At 38.5% G+C, this 19,971-nt stretch overlaps 4 protein-coding genes and 1 non-coding gene across 7 annotated transcripts in view; 2 read left to right on the forward strand and 3 right to left on the reverse strand.

Moving 5' to 3' along the window:
- Positions 1 to 702: 702 nt before the first annotated feature.
- Positions 703 to 893, forward strand: LOC122965838. The gene has a single exon (XR_006398317.1). It is a non-coding gene; the product is annotated as a U2 spliceosomal RNA (small nuclear RNA).
- A 1,756-nt stretch (positions 894 to 2,649) lies between these two features.
- gtf2h5 (general transcription factor IIH, polypeptide 5) lies at positions 2,650 to 3,972 on the reverse strand. 2 transcript variants are annotated; one of them, XM_044329974.1, is made up of 3 exons: positions 3,849 to 3,972; positions 3,382 to 3,455; positions 2,650 to 3,256 (listed from the first exon to the last, which is right to left on the reverse strand). In XM_044329974.1, the coding sequence occupies exons 1-3, from the start codon at positions 3,930 to 3,932 to the stop codon at positions 3,076 to 3,078; spliced, it is 339 nt and encodes a 112-aa protein (XP_044185909.1). In that variant the 5' UTR covers positions 3,933 to 3,972; the 3' UTR covers positions 2,650 to 3,075. The 2 variants fall into 2 exon arrangements, with proteins under 2 accessions (XP_044185909.1, XP_044185910.1); XM_044329975.1 differs by having other exon boundaries at positions 3,811 to 3,892.
- Positions 3,973 to 4,383: 411 nt separating this feature from the next.
- On the reverse strand, positions 4,384 to 13,511 carry serac1 (serine active site containing 1). Of its 2 annotated transcripts, none has more exons than XM_044329964.1 (17): positions 13,369 to 13,511; positions 12,670 to 12,770; positions 12,487 to 12,523; positions 12,261 to 12,403; positions 11,696 to 11,785; positions 10,990 to 11,121; positions 10,780 to 10,901; positions 10,308 to 10,436; positions 10,051 to 10,164; positions 9,496 to 9,658; positions 8,983 to 9,133; positions 8,738 to 8,879; positions 8,457 to 8,557; positions 6,303 to 6,400; positions 5,604 to 5,786; positions 5,365 to 5,508; positions 4,384 to 5,227 (listed from the first exon to the last, which is right to left on the reverse strand). In XM_044329964.1, the coding sequence occupies exons 2-17, from the start codon at positions 12,761 to 12,763 to the stop codon at positions 5,091 to 5,093; spliced, it is 1,980 nt and encodes a 659-aa protein (XP_044185899.1). In that variant the 5' UTR covers positions 12,764 to 12,770; positions 13,369 to 13,511; the 3' UTR covers positions 4,384 to 5,090. The 2 variants fall into 2 exon arrangements, with proteins under 2 accessions (XP_044185899.1, XP_044185901.1); XM_044329966.1 differs by having other exon boundaries at positions 12,670 to 12,832.
- The window catches only part of syne1a (spectrin repeat containing, nuclear envelope 1a), a 144,537-nt gene continuing 134,156 nt past the window's right edge, over positions 9,591 to 19,971 (forward strand). Inside the window, exons 1-3 of the mRNA XM_044329976.1 lie at positions 9,591 to 9,681; positions 10,033 to 10,111; positions 17,939 to 18,045. The gene's annotated coding sequence lies outside the window, so the exon portion shown is untranslated. The remainder of the gene's footprint in view (positions 9,682 to 10,032; positions 10,112 to 17,938; positions 18,046 to 19,971) is intronic.
- myct1a (myc target 1a) lies at positions 14,576 to 17,422 on the reverse strand. Its single transcript, XM_044329973.1, has 2 exons — positions 17,299 to 17,422; positions 14,576 to 16,322 (listed from the first exon to the last, which is right to left on the reverse strand). Exons 1-2 carry the CDS (start codon positions 17,351 to 17,353, stop codon positions 15,775 to 15,777), a joined length of 603 nt encoding a protein of 200 aa, XP_044185908.1. The 5' UTR covers positions 17,354 to 17,422; the 3' UTR covers positions 14,576 to 15,774.

The following is a 19,971-nucleotide window of genomic DNA, read 5'->3' on the forward strand; positions in this document are numbered from 1 at the left end:
CATATTGCTGTTGTTTTTAAAAAACAAACATACCGGAAGTCGAAACAGTTGTGCTGCTAGCTTAACGCACAGTCGTACATCTTTAGTTTCATTGCACTAAACGGGAACCGGGTTATATCATATATTAGTTCATTGTACACATTTGCTCAGATTCTCGTATGCTCTTACTATATTGCAAATAGGCATTTTAAACGTATGCTGGAGTACAGTGCAACGTAAACTTTGAAGTTCAGACGGGGTGCAGTTACCCAATTCTTCACCAGAGGGAGACAGAGTTCACTTAATCTTTATTACAGCGTAGCTCGGAAAGGTAAATTAAAGTATTCTTGCCACACACATACACGGTCCTGTTATCATTAATAGTTATAATAAACCGTGGTCATGTAATTAAACGGACTTAACAAGGGAACCTACTGTTATTAAAGCTATAAAAACGATTTTAGTATGATACTCGATAGTGATCGCTTATTGGGTCAGGGCTTACCACGTGACCAGAAGTAACTTCACTGTCGTAGCATTTTTTTTAACTGAAACACGCTATTTTGTGTGCTTTTTCGGTACATTTGAGTCATGAAGTGCCACGTTTTTATGCTGTCTTTATGACGCTTCGTTTATATTGTTTGAATCTATCAAAACTTTGTGAAACCATGAGTGAGAGATACAGTGAGGAGAATCACTCCCCTACTTCGGTTTTTTGTAGTTATCGCTTCTCGGCCTTTTGGCTAAGATCAAGTGTAGTATCTGTTCTTATCAGTTTAATATCTGATACGTCCCCTATCCGGGGACCATATATTAAATTGATTTTTGGAACAGGGAGATGGAATAGGGGCTTGCTCCGTCCACTCCGCGCATCGACCTGGTATTGCAGTACTTCCAGGAACGGTGCACCCCCCTATAACTGTGAAACATAAACACTTATACTTCACATTAACCTAGTTTGTCAGCAGTTGCTGGATAGTGTTGTTTGTGAGTTCATTGAACAGCTCTGTCTGTTAGAAGGCTCCCATAGGTGAAAGGAAAGCCCAGAATATGTTAATTATGTTCTGTTTACTTTTCATTCATTCAAGAATAGATTGATTCAAGTTTTCAGGTTGTATCTGAGGGCAGATTTCATAATTCCCATCATAAATGAGAGCTCATAGATTATTAACATCATGTTAATAATCACCTGGGGGAAAAAACAACTCATAGACTTGAACATATTCTTTGTGTTATACTACAAGACTAGAAATGTAATTGATAATTTATCCTCACACAATAAACAGTGGCCTGCTTCATTTGTGGTTGAAGCAAAATACTGTTATTGACACAAATCTGTTTTGATCAGATCAGCCAAGTTGTTGTGTACCTGTGTTATTCAGCTGGTAAGTTTAAGATTCAAGAGCAACACAGCGGATGGCAACATCCTTGAAGGCAGCTCAAGTTCCACTTAGAGTATATAATAAAATATTTACAATTATAAAAAAGGAGAGAGAGGAAAGATAGGAGAGAGACAAATTAAAAATATATACAAATCTACATTATATTGCACATTGGTGCACAAGTGTGGTATTGTACCTAAGTGATAGGTGATAGATAGATACTTCTGATGAAAGTATAAATATTGCCTAGTAGGGAAAAGTTTGTGTGTTTGGTGGAGGGTGAGTAAGTGCGTAGGAGAGGAAGAGAGAGAGACTGTGTGTGTGTATGACTGTATATTCACAAAGTCCCAGAGTTCAACAATCAGGTTATAAGATGTTACGAGTTTACGAGTTATTGGGATTTATATGAGCCTTGTGTTTACATTGTTATTTACTGCAGTTTCACAAGGAACCATGTAAAAGATTTGATGTAAGCTGTAAAAGGGAGAACTTCAGCTGTTGTTGGAGGGCCAGATTTGGCCCACAGGCCACTATTTGCTTACCACTGCTGTATATAAACTGAAGAACTTCACCTGTTGCCTTTTAAGGAACTAGGCAATTCAATCCATGTGTTGTCATCATTACAAGGGTTTGTTTTTCTGCAGCATCTAGGTCAATGGTCTCTACAGTGAATATGACCTGGAATATGTTGCAGGGTTTATGAAACATTTGGGGGCACTTTGCATCAAATGGCAACTGTAAAGTCTTTACAAGTGCAATTTACAGGACCCAGAGACAGGACTGTTTTACATAAAATAGCTTAGATGGGCCTCACAACAGCAAAGATGCAGTACGAAGTTGTTCACTCTCCTTTCCAGTTGTATTAATCTAATTTACAGTTTCAACAGCAGATGGCATGGTCTTCTATAGATTAGTTTACAGACAAATATCTCATAATAGGATTTGTAAGACTACTTCACATATTCTTTAGAGACAGTGTCTTTAAATGTGACTGTAGGTAAATAATTATGCTTAATAAAAATAAAATGGAAGTGCTTTTCAACCAGAAAGCCTGGTTATCTTGGCAGTGTGGAGAATTCTTTGAAACAGCATTCATAAGGCCATTCATATCTTTGTTGTTTACATTTTACTCACACATAAGAAAATTACTAATTTCTTATGGTCATTAAATCCGCAGTTGTCATATTTTGGAGTTTGAAACAGAACAAAAAGACTTAATATGGAAGTCAGAGTCAATATTAGGGCCAAAACCCACTGAAAAATAACACTACAGCTCCACACACATTTGTCTCTTTCTAGAGCTTTATTTTGTTCTCTGATTCTCACTGCTTTTAATCAGCCCTTCATATAAAACTGTGGGCAGATATTTTCAGCAAACAAGTTGACAATATGCTGTTTGCTCAGCACAAAACGGTAATTTAGATTAAGACCAAGAAACAAACAGTGAGATGTATTAACATATTTCATAATTGACACATTTAAAAGAAATAAAAAAAACAACACTGCACTAAAAGAAAAAAGAAAAATACTGTACAACCAAAATTGTACCAAGGAGCACAATGTGCCTTTGTAACTTAAATTATTTTCATCTTAATGCACAAAATGATTAACATTTTATCCTTTTCTGTCTGCAGTTAAAACAATGCAGACCATGTTTATTTAAAGGCATAAATTCTGAAACAGTCCGGTGTCTAAGAAGAGAGAGTTCTGTGTGTTATTTCTGCGTGATGGGGAATGAATTCTGGTCCATTAACTCGCCAACTCTCTCCTGCAGGATCTGAACCACCTCCGCCAGGATGAAGACATGTGTGTCGTCAAGATCCTTGAGGATAAACTTCTTCCCCAGGGCCATCTTCTCATCCAGGTAGAGGAGGAACTGTTTCATGGCGGGGTCGCTGGTCCAGTGAGCAGAGGGAAGGAATTGAAAACGACAAATTCATCATTTCAGTCTCAAATGGGAGGAATTATATACTTTTTCTTGCGTAACACCTCAGCATCATTCAGTCCCTCCCTGACTTACCATTCAACAAGGACACCTTTGTGTACGTTGACCATGTTGTCAGGTGTAGAGAAACAAATTAAAGTGTTCAAAGCCTGCAAAACAATAAACGAAGATATGTAAATGTACTCACCGACAACACGAGCATCGACACAGCAGTAAGGAAACTCAGGACAATAGATAAGAATAAAAGAACCTTAAAGCAAAAAAATACAAAAGATAGTAGCTTATACTTAGCTCCCAGTTTGTTAATGAGGGCGTTATAAGTTAACGTTATATTTTAGAAAACCTAAAGTTTATTCACGATTTAAGAGCACAGCTGCTAATGTTAGCTTGTTAGTGCTAACGTTAGCTGACTAATACAAAACTCCAGGCTCATTCGGCTAATTACTGCGATATTCAGATCAATAACAAAGAACAAGCGATACGATCAATTACTATTACACCTACATTAAAGATAGGAAGATAAAAGAACGACTTTCACCAACCTTACGATTGTAGTTACTAGATGCTAACTTTTCTAAGATTATGGAATGACGTACGGCATGTGCCGAGGGACAATCTTCTGTCATCCACAAGCTGCGCCTGCGTCAACGAATAGCGTTTGTTGTATGCTTATAGTGAACAATTAATAGCACTCATTAAATAGCTATTCTGTATTTTTCAGTGATTAAACAAGTGATTGTAGGTATGGGTGATATGGATAAAATCTATCATGCCATAAGTAATTTTATATTGCAATATTATTGAAATACAATAAATTTTGATATTGTCAAGTTTCTGAAAAATTCATTAAAAACTGTTGATGGAGGATAAAACAGACCGGAATAACCTTTTTTTTTTTTTTTTTTTTTTTTTTTTAAAAAGGTTGATTTACATCAGTTTTGTCACATCACCAGGAAAATCCCACATTTCACAACACTGTAGTGTAAATATTTTAAGAGGTGAGATATGCATTAGAAAGATGTTTTTAGAGGAAAATAAATGTCAAAGCACAGCATAGACAAGTCAAATGAAGCCTCCAACCTTACACTTTTTTATTGTCAGCATTGCTAGTGGAAATTGGACTGCAAACACATGGAGATTAAAAACCAATTGATTAGTCCTATACAAATAAATAAAGCAACCTGAACTAATATATTAATACAGGTCCATTTCAGGTAAGGCTCAGGAAGGGAAATGTTTTGGCACAATGTGTCAGTATAGTTAGAATAAAATACATAAATATAAAAATAAACTCTTAAACCATGGCTCTGGTCAGACTTACTGAAGAGTATGAGTGGCAAAGACATGTCAGCGCATCTATAAGAAATTACAGTGTGAGCACTATGTGTCATATTTTAAGCTTGTAAGTCTAAGATGAAATGGGTTTAAAAAGGGTCAGAAAAATAAAATCTAGAGCATACTTTCTGTAGAAGTTGTAAACGTAGCATCAATGACCTTTAAAATGTTCAAGTTATCTTTAAAATTCATCAGACTTACAAGTGAGAGACCAATCTATGAGGATGTCTAGCAAAAAAAAATCAGCACCCAGGTTTCTTTCATCACAAATGTCAGTGTGTAAAATAAATCTTAATCTCTTCATACTATGATCACATTAGTGGTTATTCATTTAAATGTGCAACAAGGAGAGGCAGTTATGTTTCCATTTGGTTGAGGGGAGGGATGATAGCACTCTTCCCCCATTTCAAGTATAGTTTAACTAAATGTTTTTATGTTGTAAGTGGGAGTCAGTGGCTGATGTAGCTCTGCAGTGCTTCCTGGATGAACTGAAGACTACGCTTGTACAGGAATGAGTCCTTCTTTTCTGGCTTGCAGATGTTGAGATGATCTACATCCACCTCAATCAGATCCCCGATGCCAAGATCTGAAACAAGAACAGGCTTATAGTAAGGGCCAAAGGAACAAGATTACAGACATATAGTATAGGTATGCTCTTTTTGCTTGTGCTTTCATATTTATGCTACACACGTCTTATTTTCCATGTGCACTAGTGTTACATACCTGCGGACTGTGTCGGTACCACCAGTATCTTGATCATGGGACCAATGTTTGTTGGCATCGTCTCTGCAAAGCTTAACACCTTGAATTCCTTTTCTTTGGCGATATTCAGGAAGTTCTCATTCAGGTTGCGCAGTGCTGGCGAGTCTAAAAACACAAGAACAACAACTTACATTAATTATCAAACAATTTCCATTAAATAAAAGGATTTTTGGACCCCAGAGTTCATATTATTCACTCACCTTTACAAAGTTCTCTGACCTCTATAGAGGGGAACAGGAGATATCTGACATTGATCGAGTATTCGGCCATAGAGGTGCCATGATGAGGAACACTATAGAACATAACACCCTTGGTGTTTTTTAACAGCCCGTGCATATCTGGATCCTCTGAGGCATCCAGCAGCATTTTTTTCACAAGCAAACCTAATGGAGGAGAAATTTAACAGTAAATAGACAGAGTGTATCCAGTATTTTCTGAACCAATGAGGTTTAAGTGTAGAGATATACCTATGATAAGGACAGTCATTATTAAAATGTACATGAGAGTGCAGGTATGAATAAGATTCAGACATTTGTTTTTTATGTAGCGTTCACAAAACACTGCAGCATCCAACCATGAACTGTATATAAATCTAAAATACACATGGAGTAATTTTAATGGCTTTGTATGGCGTTTTATCGTTACTATTGCCAGGGGATCACATTAAATTTATAAAACAGTAATAGAATAAGTTACCAGATAAATAGAGACATCAGATGTTTGTGGTAAAATGGAATTAAGACATCAAGAGGAACAGAGGCAAGCAGGAATTACTAATTAGAGAGTAATTTGCTTTGATCTTGTAGTAATGTATTATACTGCCTTCTACATGGTAGTTAATATTGTAAAAACTATCTTTAAAAACCATTACATAGACATAAAGTTATGACAGAATATACCTCCCATACTGTGGGCTACCCAGACCACGGGCCTCTCTCCAACTCCCGCCATCTTTAACTTCTTTAGCAGCTCTCGACTTCTGTAGGCCAAAGACTTCCTGAAGAGCCAAAACAAAGAATTAATCAACCTTTCGCTTATTTATAGCCTGTTGGAATTGTGACAGTATATAATAATGATTCAAAATATAGTACTATAGCATTGGAGATGGTAAAACATTCCACTAATAATGTGTAGCTTAAAATAGCCATGATGTTGGTATTAGATAACAATAGAGCAGTACAAATAATTTTGTGCAACATATTTAAAGGACTGATTCACAATTATTGAAGTCTGTCTTAAAACAACAGTCAGGTGCCAATATGAACACTGAAAGAGGTTTTCCTCACTGTAATCATTCCTCCTGTTCATACTGGCTATTAAAAGATCCCCTTCAAATGTGCTTTCAATCTAAGTGATGGCGACCAAAATCCACAGCGTGTCCACACAGTCATTTTGTGCAAAAATACATTTAAAAGTTTATCTGAAGCTTATATGAGGCTTCAGCAGTCTGAGTTAGTCATATCAAATGGATATCTGCCACATATACAGTCTTTTTAGCATCAAATTCCCTCTTTGTGTTTCCTCGACAGTGTTTCCCTGTTGAGCTGCTGTGGAAGTAAAGTATCAAAAAGACTGAGTCAAAACCTAGTATATGACTAGACTGTGCATGGTCAATCATGTGAAACTACAGCCAGTTTGTTACAGGAATAGTCAGTGGTAGCGTCTACAATGTGAATTCCTGGATATTAAGTGTTCATCTGCAATTTTCTGTAGTGGTCCCAGTAATTTGCTGTCCAGAGAACATCAGGCAACATCACGTTGTTGGAACTGTCAGTTTGTATTTGAAAGAGAACTTGTTTTCATTTTAATTATAACTATTCTAATTATCTGTTAACTGCCCCTGCTCTTTCATCTGTTTCACTCTGTGGATGTCTCATTTTTCACTCTGTATTGAGTGTTCTGTCAGAGTGATCAGAGTTATTTGTGGTTCTTAAACTGTGCGTTCTCCCTCATGCCTTTATGTACCATTTTTCTGCCTCTTTCCTGGTTGATGATTATGGATGCTTTGGTGGAAATTGTAAATTTTGACAGCATTTTGAGTGCAAATTCAGGAGGCTAATCTCTGTTTGGTTACTGCAGTTGCAGTCAAATAAAGCGCACCTGCAGAGCAGTCGCCCCACACTAAACTGATTTAACAGCTACATGAGTCGCATGTTTTACCTGTAAGACTTGTGTTTAAATGCTGCTGTTCATCGTTTGTAATGTGAAAATTTCAAAGAAATAAAAGCTATTATTAAGGTATTAAGGTATTAGTTCAGTTATAAAATCCAAACACACTGCCGAGCATCTCTGCTGCTGGCTGTTGACAGCGCTGTCAGCTGGAGACTCAATCACACTGGACGGTAGAGGAGGAGACAGCAGAGACGCTGGTACGACTCTGTTTAAACAGGAGTTTAGTCGACTTCACTGCATTTAACACCGAAACTGAGAGCATCAGAACTCGGAGCAGGAAACACAGTCGCTCTGCGTTGCGCTGCTGTTCTCCACTTCCATCGTGTCACGCCGATTCATTTCAAACTCCAACACTCGGCCGGCCGACTAACGGTCTCACTCTCTCTCACTCACTCACCCACCCACCCACAACTGCAGTTATATGGCTGGTCCATGGCCAGTAAAGCCAAAAAAAAGGGACTTTGGCACTAAAAACACTAATGTTGAAAGATATCTATTTGATTTGACTCATTTGGACGGCTGAAACTTTATATTGGCTTCAGACAAACTTTTAAATACATTTTTGTGCAGAAGGAAGCTTGTGGATTTTGGCCCCATCACTTACATTATAAGTACATTATGAAGGGATCCTCTAATGGCCAGTATTAACAGGAGGAATGATTATTGAAAGAAAAACCTATTTTAGTGTTCATACGGGCACCTGACTGTTGTGAACCTGAAAAATCGTGAACCTGTCCTTCAGATTACTATTAGTATTTAGCAAAACAATAAGGCTCACTGAAAAATACTTTGGATCATCATTTTGCCCATAATTGCACAGCAGTAATAACTGTACATGCTTAAACACAAGTAGACAAATGAAGACACTGCAGACTCCTCACCTTTGAGTCTCAACAGGACACTTGGCCATCCAGTCACTGAGGTGACTGTCATATTCCACTGATAGTACTCTCAGATTTGGACAATCAGCAGCCAACCATGACTGTGAAGTAAAGAACACAAAAACACACACTGAGAACTCACCAAACAATGTTAAATCTCCTCTGTGTATACAAAGATCAATTCATAGCCATTATATTCAGAGTAGGGGGGAAACATGGAAAGTGTCAAGACACAGTGCCATACTATAACTAATAAAACACACTTGTGGTGTATTTCTTACCTTTGGCCAGCATTCTGTGTAATCATCCCTGCTCTCTTTGTCCTTCTCTTCCTCTAACAAATTTTGGTCCTTCTGCCGCCATGTCTTAAAGGCTGCCCCTAGAATCCCATGTATGAACAGCACATCTGCTTTGATTGGCTGGCTGGAAATTAACACATTGTCCAGGAGAAGTGTTGGTTTAAAATGTAAAATAAAATGAAACTAATACGTCATAAAATTATATAAACATAGAATTGTTTTCCTACTTGTCACGTGTTTGTGGGTGGAGGATATAGACGCCATCTTGGTATTTCTCCTTCACCGTCTCCCTGTCCAGGTTGGCTAGAGCGCGAGCTGCATGAGACGCCTGCATAACATGAGGAGACTGCATCATCTCAGCCAAGACAGACACCCAGCCTGAAGTTGTTACAAAGGTTCGGAGTAAAGGGGATAAAAGATCAGATCCGTTATAATCTGTTGTTCAGTTTTCAGTTCAAACAATTGAGACAAAAAGTATTAAAAGCAGAGAACATGTGTAAATACTGTAATATGAGCCTGGATTGACTAATAATTGGTAGCTGTGGTTAAAAAACTGGTTTCATGTAAATGGTAAGACCTATTATATAAACAGGGATTAGAGAGTATCCAAGTTGTAGATGAATTCAGCACATATAAAAGAAGGATGTAGATCTTGTTTTTAATAGCATCCTCACTATCACCAGTCAATATTACACATAACCAGAATCTCTGTGGTATCATCTGATGAGTTACAGACTTACCAGACTGCACTATGGCCTGGTGAACACTGTCATTGACTGCCAAGTTTCCTATGATGCGAACAATGTTCCTCTGAATCTTCAGGGAGTCTCTACGGAGCTGATAAACCCTCTGGAGGAGCTGTAGACCCCCACTGGCAACTATGGGGTCACAGTGACTCTGGACCTGCAGACAAGAAACGTGTTTCAGTAAGTTCAGAAGATTTACATAGCAATTAAAACAAGGTATTAACCACAGTCTCTGCATAAGTTAATCCAACAAGAGATGTGTTCAAGCATGGACCGCATTAACTGATGAGATAATGAAGTTATGTCTGTTTTTGTTCAGAAACCATGAAATTTAAAGGATGGTGTGTCCAGTGTACTCAATTAAAACACTACTATAAATACTTGTTCCTCCATCCATGTAACACACAAATCTACAGAATTGACTGAACTAAATCAAAAGGCGCTTTGTGCTTTGGATTATCTCATTATATTATGAATTAGACAAGATGTGCTGTTTTTATGTTGCATTTCCCCCTGTCTGGTCATGTGTAGGTTATTGACCATCATTACCTTGGAGTGCTGTACCAGTGCTTGTAGGCAGAAGGATTCCACCTTCTCAGAGGGAACAGAGGTGAGACTCTGGGCGTAGGGCAGCCCATTACCACCAAAACACCACAGACCACCCTACAACATTAAAGAAAGCGAGCATGTTAGTGAGAGGATTTAAACATTTGAATTTTCAAACTTTTTGGGCATACATTAGATTGTTATTGTCCTGCTCTTTTGTGCTCCAGTCAGTCATCTTCCTAAAGATCTGTTATTATTACCCGCTGTGCTGCCAGAGACTGAGTGCTCTCTCTCAGGGCCAGTGAGGTGAAGTATTGAACACATTTGTCCACCTCAGACTGAGGCAGAGACGCCAGCAGCTCCCTCAGTCCATCCTCTGCTGACAAACCCTGTGAAGTTGATAATATATCGTAGTTATCTTTTTATATACCCATGCGGCGTAAAGCTGATGAAGGATCAATAGGCAGCCTACATAATGAATAGTAGCTATTGTCCCTTGTGGATTAACAGCTACACATACAATAGCCTATTCTAACAGGACATACCATCGCAAACCTAGTTTCTTGAGAAGGCTGCAAAGAAATACACAAAAAGAAAAGAACTAAAACTTTAAAACAGATTATGTTATTTTGTTGGTATAGAAACACAGTCTGTGGATGAGCCTGGTTTGCAAGTGATAGAGAAAAAAATTGAGATATTCTACATAATAGACTATTTCATGAAGGTACGTACATCCTCTAGGTCAGGCAGTGCAGGAGCGGGCCGGAAGAACCGCAGGTCTACCTGAGGAGTCCGAGCCAGGCCCACTGCTGTTCTCTGGTCTATTACCTGGGCTGCTGTCTGGTACTGGTAGTCTGCATTATTGACAACAGGCGTGATCTTACCACAGTTCACGTGTGGTAAATTCAAGTGATATATGCATCATTTTTTTATGTATTTTACCGTGCCAGTGGTGATTTTTTGCAAGCTCCTGTACAGCCTGTAGTCTGATGGCCTTTGTGGCCGACTGCGTCCTCTTCAGCAGGACCCATAATGCCACTTCATGTGGGTCTGCATCCACATGACTGAAGTGCTCTAAGACATACAAATACAGAACAAACTGACTGGCTGAACACTTAGAGAACAAAGTGTGCCATAAATACCCTAAAGGGAACTGTGAACTTACATTCAAACAGTATCTACTGTGACTAACTAACAGTATCTACAGGACCACTGCCAGATTACTACAACAACTACTAATTTACAAACCTTGTGGTTGCAAACTTTGTGTCACCAACTTGGCAGCTATTGATTTTTAAAAGATCAAAAGTTAATTTATTTAGTGTCTTACTGGAATATAATTTAATGAAAAAGTTGTCACACATTGCTACATTCTTTAGGCAATTGCTCATATACACATGAAGGCACAAACTTTATGATATTTCTAAAACAGGATGTGCATGTACAAGACAGGTGCTTCCTTTGGCCTTCATGTAAACTGAGCGTGCAACTATATTTTTCGGAAAATAAATATTTATATGTCTCTATTAGCAACAACATCTGCTTTCTAGTCCCAAGAAACATTTGAGGAAGTGCTGCAGTTTCACACTGTGCACTTCCAGTGTGATTTCCAGCTGATTTGATATGAAGGCAACTTTTGGTTTCTTACCATCTAATGATCGCAGCAAAAGCCTAGAGGATATTTCCACAAACCGTCTCGCTACTTTATGTAGTTCCCTCCTTGCTTTGTGTGTGAGCCCTGGAAAAGACACACAGTGCAAAAAGGACTATTGTGACCTTCTAGAAAATCAGAATTACATTTATATAAAAACACTTCTAAGAAAACTATCTTATAATGATTGCTAGTTGGTATCTCAGTGTAGGTTGATAGTTGACTGTTTCCATGAAATAAGTGAACCTTGACAAATGGAAGTGAGATCAGTCAACAGACTGACCCAAATATGCAGGCAGGAAAGACACTAGAGAGGGGAAGGAAGGGACGACAGGAAGTCATGATAGCAGATGTCACTGAGCACCTGGACATGGTAAACTGGTTATCATTTTGTGCTCATCCAAGAAATAAATACAGCCACTCAGCATATTAGCCAGATGTCATCCAGCTGATTTGGGTAATAGGGCAGTGTCCAAAAAACACATCAAAACTAAAAATAAATCTAAAAAAACGTAGTCCTTTAAGTTTTATACAAAGTTTTAAGGTGAATGACATTCAGTACCTGCAGTAAGGTTCTCCTTTTCATCTGAGGGAGTGGCTTTCAGGTAAATGTAAGACTTGTACTTCTCCTGAAGAATGGCACTAGTGTCAATGGTCACAGCCTTGTCCAAGGCAACCACCTCATAAGTAATAAAAAGACAGCCCCTGTAGAGAGGTGATGATAAACTGAGGCACGCTGACAGTACATTTCACAGAAATGTCGCAGTCAAGGTTGAAATTAAACTTACCCCAAGACAACCGCACTAGTGACTTTCGCAACCTGCCCTAGATTCCAACAGGAAAGAGATCGATATTAGACAAGGTTTTAAAGCTGTTCTCAGAGTCAATCAAGTAAATCAATACATTTAAAGTCACTAGCTCTGTGAGATTGTTGTCAATAAGCGGTGTGCTCGTGAGTCCAATAAACTCACTTAAATCTTTCCACTGTAGCACTTTCTTCACACCAGGTGGCCCAGCTGTGCTCAGTCTCCGACAGCGGATCAAACGTAGAGCAGCAACAGACATCCTCCGCCTGCATGTTACGGTACATCAGACCACACTACAAACCAGCTGTCAATGTCCACATGTCTGACTCTATATGAAAAGGGTCAGGCATGTGGACAATGATCATGGAAGTCTCTGTTTGTACAAAAGCTAACGTTACTTGAAAACACGTACATAAATTACACTTTACCTGCAGCATATTTATTGTACAAACGCCAACTAGCGATAAAGCCAACACCAAGATTTAGCGTCAATATTATATTTAACTTGTGACAGTTAACGCCAACTGTTTTTACATTAGCAAGCTAGCCGAAGTTCAGAGACATTAACTAATTCATGAGTCTAGCGTGGTCGATAGCTACCTGTCTCTAATATAACTAGGAAAAAGCCAGTTGTGTCTCAGCTGTCAGTCTTGATGTTTCACTGAGAAAGCAAAGCAGGCTTCGTTTCACACACAGCTTAGTTTAGCTCAAACACCGGTAGCTAAATGAACCTTTAGCTAACACAACCGTCACAAACATTTACATAGACTACATTTTAAGAGCTTACCGCTAATCTACCCAGACTGCTGACTAAAGTTAACAATTTTAACGAGTTCTACTTTCGTTTTTTAACGGTGACATTACCTTATTTACCGACTGACAGGCGTTCAAAACGGCTACCGACTGAACGTTATGTCCCGGTTCATAAACACAACGTAAACTCGTCTCACAAATAATACGTCATCAGAGTAACAGCAAAGAGCTTCAAAGTTATTAAAAACATATTGAACGTATCCTGTAACGTTACACTGCGTGTGAATTTATGTGTAGCGTTATGACAACACCGGCGGTGGAAAGTAACTAAGTACATTTACTCAAGTGCTGTACTTAAAGTACAACTTTGCAGTACTTGTGCTTGAGTATTTCCATTTGACGTACTTTATACTTCCACTCTAATACCTTTTAGAGGAAAATATTGTACTTTCTACTCCACTACATTTATTTTGACCGATTTAGTTACTTTTCAGATGAAGATTTTCCATAAAATAATATATTTTAATATTCTAACTGTTGTTTCAATTGACGCTCTTTTTTCTTTTTAAAAAAATGTGTTATGCACTTTGTGTGAAAGGTGCTATACAAAATGTACACTTAAATATAATATAATAAGATGCAGTACTATTACTATAAATCTAACCAATGTATCTAAAATTTCACATCGATAAACCACAACATTAAAATGATTTCATATATATTGTTCATGATAGAAACAAACAATATAATATACTATAATAAAATAACATAGTCTGCATGATGAGTAATTTTACTTTTGATACTTTAAGTACATTTTGTTGATAATACTTGTACTTTTCACTTAAGTAACATTTTCAATGCAGGGCTTTTACTGGTAATTGAGTATTTTTAGATGACAGTATTTCTACTTTTACTCAAGTAAAGGATCTGAGTACTTCGTCCACCACTGGAGAGCATGTCACATTTTATCTACATGTAAGAAAATATCTGTATGATGTGTTTCTGCTGTGAGGAGGGCGGGTCTAAACTCAAGGGCGCTGAGGGCACCCTTGTCCTTCACCTCCCAAACTTCACTGTAGTTCACTAGTTCACCCCTCAAGAAATAGTTATCAAAATGGACAATCAAAAAAGTTGGCGATGAATTTAATATTTGGTAACTAATCAATTAATTGACTAATCGTTGCAGCTCTATAAAGCTTGTAATCACACAGAAGACGCTTCACAAAAAGAGTTGTTGATGCTGGGTGTTTACATTATTATGTCCATTAATGTAAAACCCAGTTTTCATACTTTTAATTCTTTTTTTTTATTGCATTAACTTATGAGCAAACTTCAGTAAATTACATTCAAACATACATAATAAAAGAACTTCAGACACTTAATGCCCACTTCTCTGTGACTCTTTCATGCTCACACATACTGTACATGCAAACACACACACACTAAATTACTTTGAATGCCACACACACCCACATACCACAGCTCTGCAAAAAAACGTGTGAGGCAGTAAACAAAAAAAAAACATCAAATAAATTTAAATCTGCCCCTAACAGGGTTTTGTAAAGATATTTCAATGACACATATTCAATTGATTAATTACAGATTAACACACAAGCACTTGTCTTCCTTTGAGCTACACAGCATGCTTCTCTTTCTTTTTTTGCATAGTTATCAGATGATCAGCAGGGGCAAACCGGAAATCTTGCCATGCATCATAAATACCTAGATAATAAAATTTATTTTTAGATTTTTGCCTCGTCTAAATTAAACAAAGATTATTTGCAAGCATACACGGATGTCAATCACCACTAAATACTGACTGCTTAGTGTTAAGATTCATATTGAGGAGAAGATTTTATTAGATTTTATTTTATGACTGACGTTTCAGCCACACTCAGTTCTTTCTTAAGGCAAGTTCAACACAAGTGTCAAGTACAACCACTAAGAGACACACCATAAAGACTATACCTTTTAGACTATGTCCCAAAAATGTTCAGATGTATCAATAACCAAGCTTAAAGATTACAAGAAATGGACAAATGGGCCATGGGAACTTGCCTTGAGAAAGACCAAGTGTGGTCAAAACATCTGTAATATAGTAAAATCATTGGAGTGTAGTGCATCTTCTCTTCAATATGTCATTGCCATGATCAGCACCAACATATTCTTTAGTGTACATTCACCAGGCAACTCTATTATTAAAATATAGTCATTTCTGTTCTTAAACAGCCATTGCAACATTGTTGAAGTATCAGTATTGAATGATGAAAGGCAAGTATGCTTATGTCAAGAACAGATATCTACTAACAAACCAAAAGACATACAAAATGGATTTTTGGTTCAGAGTGTAATTGTTGCTGTATGAGCAGGATACTCAATGACCTTGACTTCCTTGGTCTTTCCACCCAGATCCACCTGGTCATACAAATCAGTACAGATTTAGTCCAATATCATTTGTAAATCCATTTACAACTCTGGGCTCATTCAGTTAATGTCAGCCTGGCGCTCTCCCTCCTCTCAGGTGCATGTTTCCTGATAAGCCCTAATAATGCTCTCATACGCTGGAGGTGGGGTCTGTGTAGCTTGGAAACCCCTGAGGCCATTGTTCCCCCAAAATGACTCAGGTCTGGGTGGGGTGGCAGCTGGATGAGTCGCTGTTTGAGCCGATCCAGCTGAGGTTGTCAAGGTCGGTGTCCGAGGCAGCGTGGTCTGGCTCCCCTCCTCTGCCTCCCTTGCGATTTGGCTGCACTGGAGGAGAGGATGGAAGGTTGAGGCCCTAAAGCTGGATTTGTGCCCCAGTGGGTCGAGGTGATCTGGTGAGGAAGTCTGGCGGTGGAAGCTAAAAGCAGCACTGACCAAACTGTTGTTGCTCCGCCGGTCGTAGCTGCTGTTGCGGTTGAAGCCTGGACGGGATCGAGGGGAGGTGCGCGATTGGCGAGGCGGGCGGCGGGTGATGCTGGCAGAGCCTGCTCTGCGTCGGGACATCCAGGTCAGGATCACGTAAATGAGGGCCCCCAAGACCAGGCCCACCGCCATGGACACACAGAAAGCTATGATCAGAGGGACTGGGAAGAAAGAAATAAATCATATATCTTATATTTTATTATCTGTGTCACAGTATGTAATTTAAGTAGATCCTTTACAAACACTCATATTTTTGGTCTCCCTATGTGGTTTCTTTTCCAGCCCCATTAACTTTTTAACATTTCACTGTGAGGGGCCAGAGTGTACAGAAAATGTTACGTACATATAACACATATAAATGCACTTTATCCATATTATCTTTTTTTTGTCATCCCCTAGGAATGGAAAGAATTTTAATTAGAATCTATGCTCTTACCAAGATCTGAAAAAAACATCTGTAACAAATGGTGGAGGAACAGTGTCTTGCAAGATGGTGCCCCTTGACAAAATAATAATAGGCTTTCCTCTTTCATGTTTACCAGAGCAAGCCCTTTGCAGACAACAATCTGATTGCATTTCAGTCCCACATTAAACAAGGGCACTGACTTTTCTGCTCATTGCTTCTTCGCCTTGGAAGCAGTAGTGCCAGCATAAGCGTGCTTGAGAGAAGAGAGAGAATGCAGCTGCTAAGACAAATCCTGTTGGACGGCAGCCAGGGAAAACAAATCAATTTCCTTTCAATACAGTTAAACATTAAAATGACCGAATCTACTGCTACAAGTCCATATTTCCACAGCAGTTTTCTCTATGACTTTGGGAAAGCTAAAAGCAGACTTTGGTCAGAAATCATCTGGAAATGACTTTTGGGAAAACTGAGGGGGGGGAAAAACACTAAGAAAACATACAAGTACTCTATAGACTTTGTGTGTGTATTATGTTACTTCTTAAATTCGAGAAAGACTTCTTAAAAATTTCTATTAAGTTTGATAGTTGTTTTCAAAAGAAGATCAGGCCCACATATTGTATCTATTCCAGAGAGGTGATTAATTTGAATTCCTGAGAGAAACAGCGATGCCAATCAGAGAGACCACATGAAAAAGACCAGCTAAAAGAGACGGGAAGTTAGAAAAAACTCACCAGCATCGAAAGACTGAAGTATTTCCAGAAAGACATTTGTGTTGTTCTCAGCCATGACTTTTTTCTGTTGTGTCAGAGGAGAAGAAGAGAGACTGTTCAGTCTGTCTTTAACTCTCTCTTCTTCTCCCTTCTCCTCTTCTTCTGTCAACTCTTGCCCGTCTCTCTTCTCTCTTCTGATGGATTTTCCTGTCTTTCTGTCCCCCCTCTTTCCTGTTCTCTCACTTTCTCCCTCTCTCCTCCCTTGCTCACTTTCTCTGTCTTTCTGTGTCTGTCTCCCTCAGAGGGAGACTCAGCCCAGAGGCACACAGGACTGGCGGCTAACTCTGGCAGTCGTCTTGTTTATGGAAGCGGAAAACTACACTGTCACATTTCCTGCTTTTCTGCTTGAAATTAGCAACAGGAGTGGCTTATCTATCCAGGACAGAGATCCTGGAGGTGGGGAGACGGGGTGTTGCTGTAATCACTTCCTCTCCCATCATTTCCTTCAGGTTGATTAATGTAAAACAGAATAACCCCTGTGCCATAAGACCCATTCCTTCAGCTTTTTCCATAGGACAGTTCACCACACTCACCAATATTTTTTTTTCCTTTCAGAAAGGATAAATATTTCAATCTCTCATAATTTTTACTTCCTCCACAGAGACCACAGGCAACAGTTGTGCCATTAGCTGCAGTAGCAGTAACAGTCCTGGGTCTTAAACGGGCGTTGAAGGCAAAACCTCAGCTTTGATGGATAGTGACAGTGCTGTAAGTGCTTTTAATACTCAGTTGTAATGATGCAAAAAAAAAAAAAGATACTACACTGGTGCATTTTTAAACAGCCTGTGAGTGTGTGGATATCTGCCTCTTCTGATTTTCAGCCTCTTTGTTAGTAAGCTCAGTCTTTCCACAGTGTCTGCCAGGTCAGTGGTGCCTGCGTTGGACGTCTGGTCCTTTCTCAAGTTGGAGAGATCCAGTGAAAACATTGTAGTTTGATAAGATAGAAAATGCACTCTGCATACTCCCACCATTTGTTGCTTTGAGCACTTTTGAGTTGTTTTTTTTTTCTGCTGTTAATAAATCAGGGTACAGTCAATGAAAATTAAGCTCTAGTGTTAGTTGATTCCATTGTCAGCGGTACTTCAGTAATCCAATCCAACCCAAATCTGCCAGGTCATCTATACAGGCGAAGGAAGGATGCGAGTAGTCGTATCGGTATGCATCTAATGTAGACCTGCCTATTTGCTCCATCAACTTCCTTTTTTTTCCCCAGCCCAGTTTCATGTTCAGAATCTAGAAGTTGATCAGAAACCGTCCTTCACCTTCACCTCCACCCTAATCAACATGACCTATTACTCCTATCCAACAAAAACAAAACATTTTTTGATTTTCAAACAAAATCTTTGTGTGGGTGTATTATATTAAGAACTTGAAACCCTTTAGACTCCTGACTGGCAAAGAGAGAGAGAGAATGGCCAAAGTTAGGACTTCCTTTAATTGTTAGCTGCGCTGTAAAACCTGTCCAAAATAACCACCAAACACCCATATGGCTCTGAAATAGTATGTGTGGCCATTGTGTTCTGTTATAGTGTAATTGGAAGGTGATGGACTGTTCTGCTTATAGGTGGAGCAGACATTCTTTAAACCTTTATAGTGAAAGTTCATAGCTGATGGTAATTAGCTTTGTTAAAATGTCATAGGGCGGAGTGGAGGAAATTGCAGTGTTCAGTCCTCAACATCAAGGATTTTATAAGGATTTTGGCTTTGTCCAAGGATTTCAAGATTGTAGGTGACAATGTCAAGAAACATGGATGAAAGTGAGGAGTTTTTAAATATCTATAGATTTAAAGAATCAATATCATACCAATCACTACTTAAACAGTATTTTTTAACAATTTGCTGTTCTGGGACAGTACTTATTTGGCAACTAGGTTCATAGAAGGGCATGGGGCCAAGTGATATATAGTGGTATTTTTTCTTAAATATTCATTACAACTACTTTGGTCAGTAATGTTTGGTTGTAGTTGTCTTTAGTCTTTTATGATACTAAACTAATATCTTTGGGTTATGGACTGTTGGTTGGGATAAAAGAAGATATCTGAGGACATCATCTTCGACTTTGGGAAACGGTGATCAACATTTTTCATCATTTTCTGACAACAAACAGCTAATCCATTAATCGAGAAAAGAATGGTCATATTAATTGATAATGAAAATAATTGTTAGTTGCAGCCCTATAAGAGAAACAATGTTGGGATAGGAAAAAAAATCCCTCATGAATTATGTTCACAGGCCAAATACTAGTGTGACTCCACTATATGTTCCTTCTATTCTCTCCTTGACCAGTAGATGGAGTAATACTCCAGGATATAGACTTCATTATACATAATGAAAATTTCAGAGAGAGCAGGTCCACTCACAACCTGGCCATTAAACATGTAGACCTGTCCATGTAGACTAGCCTGTATAAATATCCTATCGTGTAATAAATTCCAGGTTAGCTAATTAATCTTTATTTTTCCACAAAAATAATGTAAGAACTGAGGTAAAATCTCACGTTTACCTTGCAAAACCTCCATTCGTAACATGCTTCCTGATCATTATATTGCATACATACACCACATCATCTTCCTCACATCTTTCAAGGAAAACTCATCTTTCAATTTGGTATTACATACATTGTACAGCTCAATG

The sequence above is a fragment of the Thunnus albacares genome, chromosome 16, assembly GCF_914725855.1.
Source record: "Thunnus albacares chromosome 16, fThuAlb1.1, whole genome shotgun sequence".
NCBI classification, from domain to species: Eukaryota; Metazoa; Chordata; class Actinopteri; order Scombriformes; family Scombridae; genus Thunnus; species Thunnus albacares.